The following is a 4,977-nucleotide window of genomic DNA, read 5'->3' as shown; positions in this document are numbered from 1 at the left end:
GCTAGTTCCAGCCTCTACCGGAAGGTACTGTTTCTTAGGGGAAGAGGCTTTGAAACTTCCATTCCCACCCTCCATGTTGAGCTGGTAGCTCCTCTTTTTTTTTTTTTTTTTTTTTTTTTTTTCTGGCCATGTCCATGGCAAGTGTAAGTTCCTGGGCCAGGGATCGAACCTCTGCCACAGCAGTGACCCATGCCATGGCAGTGACAATGCCAGATCTTTAACCCACTGAGCCACCAGGGAACTCTGCTAGTAGCTCCTTGAGACAAACACAGAAGAATGGAGGCTTGTGTTTTATTTGTGGCCTGGCTTCCTGGGGGAGGGAAGGAGGGATGGGGGCGGGGGGGCAGTGTGGCTAGGAGGGGGCCGACTGCAGCTGCCCTTTGTAGACATATTCCAGCGCGGTGGCAATGGTGCGCATGTCCAGCTCGATGCTCCGAGCCCAGTTCTCCACATCACCGATTTCCTGGAAGGGAGGGGACGGGAGCCCAGGAGTCAAGGTGGGTGGAGTGTGGCTCTAGAGGCACTTTCTTTCTTTTTTTTTTGGTCTTTTTGCCACTTCTTGGGCCGCTCCCCCGGCATATGGAGGTTCCCAGGCTAGGGGTCGAATCAGAGCTGTAGCCACCGGCCTACACCAAAGCCACAGCAATGCAGGATCCGAGCCATGTCTGCAATCTACACCACAGCTCACAGCAATGCCGGATCCCTTACCCACTGAGCAAGGCCAGGGACTGAACCCTCAACCTCATGGTTCTTAGTTGGATTCGTTAACTACTGAGCCACGATGGGAACTCCTAGAGGCACTTTCCATCCATCCCCGCCAGCTGCTTTTACCTCTTTCTCTAGCTTCTAGGACACTGGGGTCATTGATCCCGGGATTTCTGGGACCATCCCTACTTCCTCCTTAACCCCAGGCCTGCGGTGACCCACCAGAGGCAGCCAATGGGGGCCCAGGATGAGGGAGCATGGCCCACCTTGAGTGCCTGGTTGAAGTTCTCCACCATCCCGATCCACTGGCCTGTCTGCTTGGCAAACTGGGCAGCCTGGACCTGCAGGGTCTTCACCTCGTGGTCCAGCTTCCTCTGGTTCATGTAGGCCTGGGCCACGCTACAGGTTGGAGGAGGGAGGGGGTCAACTCAGCCAGCTGGTGGGAAGCCGTCTCCAGAACTAATATCCCCCTGCAAGCGTCGGGGCATGGGGGGGGCGTCCAGGAATCGGGCTGGAGAAACTGTTGTGATTGTGGCTGTTGGATGGGAGGCGAAGGTCGACCCGTACATGCAAACGAACTCGGTCCTTTCCTTCCACTCCCAGGACTCCCACGAGAGCCTAGTCTGGAGCGGACTAGACACACACTGTCTCCTGCCCCTGAAGCTGGGTGAGAGGAGGGAGGGTTAACCTGGGGAGAGGGGAGGGGAGGTCTCCCTGAGAAAGAATCTGGGAGGAAAAAGGGGGGTGTGGGGGAGGCTGGGAAAATCCAGCCGCAGGGACACATCTGGCAGTGATTGGATCTGTGCAAGTCGTTGGGAAGGGAAATCGGGCCCCTCCCTGAATCTGGGATGGGATGGGATGGGAGAGCAACCCCTCTCCAGGAACTCAGGGTCAAGAGAAGATATCCCAGGGGCTGCTTCTTGGCTCTCAGTCTCTCTCCCAACCCTTCTGCTCTCGCCCACACACATTCTCTCTCTCTCTCTCTTTTTCTCCCCCCACCTGATCCCTTCCTTCTGTTCCAGGCAATAGTTTTTCTTTTCTCCTCAATCACGGGTAGCTGCGGTTACATTACTGCCATGAGGCTGGTACCCCCAGCTCTCTGCCCGCTCACCACCCTCCCCCACCCCCGCAGTAATTGTTCTCCCTTATGGACGGAGGGATATTTCATTCCCCAACCCCAAAGCTCTAGGTCAGCGGGGAGACTCCACATCCGGTTCCCCCACCCACTGGAATCTGTGGGGGCTGGAGGGGGCAAGGGGTGGGGGTGGGGTCCAGAGAGTGGGAAGGACACCTGACAGGGGCTGAGACAGACTGAGCCTTTGTTTTCCTTTCCGGGGAATGAGAGGAGCCGTGGGCAGCCACACAAAACCCTTTCTAATCTGGCTTTGGCTTAGCTGCCCTCTAAGCTGAAAGTGGGGTGGCTCCTAGCAAAGGAGAAGCGGGAGAAGCCTGGGTCAACCTCACAGCAGAGCCTGGGAGGCGCCAATGTGGGAGGGAGGGAAGGCCCAGACCCCGTCCTTTCTCTCCTTTCTCTTCAGAGGCAGCTGGGCCACGGTAGGGGGTGGTGTAGGGGCTGAAGCAGTAAGAGCAGGGGGCTCCCAATGCTTCAAGATTTCTCTGGGAGTTCCTGAAACCCCCCTATCTCCCTGTTGACCTGCTTTCTTTCATTCACACTAAGTGAAGGGAGAGGCCTGGAGGGGAGGGAGATCAGAGGCCCCAACCACAGCTTTCTCTTCCCCAGAGATGAGCAATGAAGGTGACAGTTCCTGCATGGCTCACTTGGGTGACTCAGTCTGGACTCACAACCAGGCTATTCCACCTGCTCTGGGGTGGAAGGCATCATATGGCCTCCTTCCTTCCAGCATATGGCCTGGACTTTCAAGTCATCATCTCCGCACTCCTCTGGGTCACTCAGGGTCAAGACTTGCTCCTTTCTAAGTCTTTGGTTGGTACTAGCATCCTCCTTTAGGACTGGAGCAAGGGGTAGTCTCTGGAGACCCAGAAGGAAGGGAATGACAGTTTGGTTCTGCCGTGGCTCCTGGCATAGGTTCTGCTCTGACCCTCACCAGCTGTGCCATCTCTTTCCTGCCAGCTGCTCTCCAGGACTGCCAGAAGGTGGGAGGTGGAAAAGAAGAGGGTGGGAAGCTGTGGTGAAAGTCAGTGCTCTCCCTCCGGCTGGAAGTGACAGCTGGACTTGGAGGGGTGAAGGGACATGGCCAGATGGCATCAAGTTGTGAGCACCAGGGAAGTGACTGTTGGGAAGGGGGAATCTGGCTGCTCCTCCAACCGCTGCAGCTGCTCCTCCCTGCCCAATGCCTGGAGTCAGAGCTGACTCAGGCCTCTCTCCACAAAGTTAAGCTGGGTAGGGGGAGGGTAGGGGAAACAGTGGGGCTCATCCCCTCAAGGGCAGTCTGAGGGCTCGACCTCACCAGGGCCTAAACTTGGGGAGTGGTTGGTGTTGATGGGAAGAGGTTCATACCCCACATTGAGGTGATCCACCAAAGCTTCTGTCAGGCAGGTCGCTGCAGTGATAGCCTCTCGCCTCCTCTTCTCTGGGTGGAGGGGGAAAAGGGGTGAGAATGGAGGCTTGGTTTTTTGAGGGGCGGGGCTTAAGGTTCCCGCCCATTCATTACTATTCTGCTAGTTATGGGGACATCTCGACCAATCTCAGAGTGTCAGAGCTGAAAGGGGCCGGCCTTTTTACTTCAGAGGTGAGGAAACCGGTACCCTGAGAGGGGAAGAGATTCACCCAGGGACGCTAACGAGTCAGTGGCAGTGCCCAGGACTCCAGACTCTCAAGGACTCTTTGCCCACTCTCCTGGCCTAAGGATCGGTAACTTCGGGATTCCTAGCCCGGATTCAGGAAACAAGCCCCCTCCCCCCCGCCCCATCTCTGTGGTTTAAGGCCTCCAAGAAGCCCAGTTCCATTGGGTCCCCAACATCTTCCTCCTTTCAGGAGCGTTTCCTCCCACCTCCAGGACGAGCGACTCCCTAGACCAATCGGCACAGCGTTCCCCGGCAGGGGGCGGAGCTGGGGTGCCTTGGGGGCGGGGCTCCGATGCCGCGGAGGCGGGGCGTGGGGGTTGGCTGAGGGGGCACTGGAGTGCTGCTGAAGGGACCAGAGTCCGTTGGCAAGGGAACGGAACTTCCAAAAAGGCTCCCTCCAATTCCTTCTGCCCTTCGCCAGTGCCCACTGGCCTGCGCCTTTTCCCGGATGTAGGCCATTATTCAAGGTCCGGGCTGAGGTTAGGCCGAAGCGGGAGAGAAAACAGTGGCCCGGATATTCGACTCACCCTGCAGCTCCTTGCGTTCATTCTGTTTGGCCTGGTGTTCTTTCAGCAGGCGGGACAGCATGGTCGCAGTGGGCTGGGGGTAGGGCGCGCCCAGCTCTCTCCGGCTCCCGGAGCTGGAACGCGCCGCTCTGCTCCCGCGGGGCCCGGGTCACGTGGCCGCAGTGTCACGTGAGGCTCGGACCCGCCCTCTTTTTGAGACTTAGGGTGGTAGGTAATGAGGACCTAGGCTGGGAAGGGAGGGTATAGTAGAGACAGGTGAGCGCTTGTTTCTACTGGGGGGTCACTTTGTGGCGACCGTTAGAAGAAGATTTCTAACATCTCTTCTGGATCTCAGACTCCCAGAAAGGTTGTTGCCAAGCTGGCCAAAACGGTTCGGTTGTTGGGGGAGCAGAGGCTCCCAGGATTCATTGAAATTCTTTTCCTTCCCTGGCCTTTCTCTCCTGGCAGCTCTGACCGCTTCTCCGTGGATCCTCAGCTCCTCCCTCTAGGAGGGGAGGCTTTCCTTTCTTTTCCAGCCCTCTCTCTTCTTACTACCCGCCAAAGTCCCTCGGCTCTGAGTGGTCATTGTCGAGAAGAAGCATTTTAGGCACTTCGAGCGGCCTCCTAGGGAGCTTTGCTAATTTGGCTATGTGTGGTGAATGTGCAATTCCATCTCTGTCCTTTTGTGGTCAGGGAATGCAAACCCATCTCAATCTTACCACTATTGTAAGTGCTGCTGCCAAAGTAAAAGGTAAATTATATAACAACTCTCTGAACTAAAGAGAAATGCCTCTGGGATTAACCCCAACAAGAAAAAAGTATAAACATCATTAACGTATTCTTGCCATTACAACATTCTCTCTTAGTGCATTGTGCACTGACATGCCCAGTGACTTTGGGCAAGTGGGTTACCCACTCTGCATTTTTGTTTTCTCCGTAGTAAAATTAGGAGACTGGATTAAACTAGTGGTTCTGAGTCCTGGCTAAACATTAGGATCAT

At 56.1% G+C, this 4,977-nt stretch overlaps 1 protein-coding gene across 1 annotated transcript; it reads right to left on the bottom strand.

Annotated features, from left to right (window-relative positions):
• Positions 1-277: 277 nt before the first annotated feature.
• Positions 278-4,136, bottom strand: BLOC1S1 (biogenesis of lysosomal organelles complex 1 subunit 1). Its single transcript, XM_003126253.6, has 4 exons — positions 3,999-4,136; positions 3,185-3,257; positions 972-1,104; positions 278-463 (listed from the first exon to the last, which is right to left on the bottom strand). The coding sequence occupies exons 1-4, from the start codon at positions 4,057-4,059 to the stop codon at positions 353-355; spliced, it is 378 nt and encodes a 125-aa protein (XP_003126301.4). The 5' UTR covers positions 4,060-4,136; the 3' UTR covers positions 278-352.
• Positions 4,137-4,977: the final 841 nt, after the last annotated feature.

Source organism: Sus scrofa, chromosome 5 (assembly GCF_054392235.1).
Source record: "Sus scrofa isolate SSC_HxYL_T2T_F1_AM1 chromosome 5, Sscrofa_HxYL_maternal_Yorkshire_Landrace_v2.0, whole genome shotgun sequence".
Classification (NCBI taxonomy): domain Eukaryota; kingdom Metazoa; phylum Chordata; class Mammalia; order Artiodactyla; family Suidae; genus Sus; species Sus scrofa.
The sequence above is the reverse complement of the archived record's forward strand: the minus strand, read 5'-3'. Positions and strand labels throughout refer to the sequence as shown.

Bases quoted from the DNA above. Each gene is read 5' to 3' on its own strand.
- BLOC1S1 (XM_003126253.6), bottom strand. From the start codon at position 4,059: ATGCTGTCCCGCCTGCTGAAAGAACACCAGGCCAAACAGAATGAACGC. The intron at 3,258-3,998 runs GTGAGTCGAATA...CCCTCCACCCAG, and splicing joins TGAACGCAAGGAGCTGCAGG to AGAAGAGGAGGCGAGAGGCT. The intron at 464-971 runs GTGGGCCATGCT...CCTCCCTTCCAG, and splicing joins ACTTCAACCAGGCACTCAAG to GAAATCGGTGATGTGGAGAA.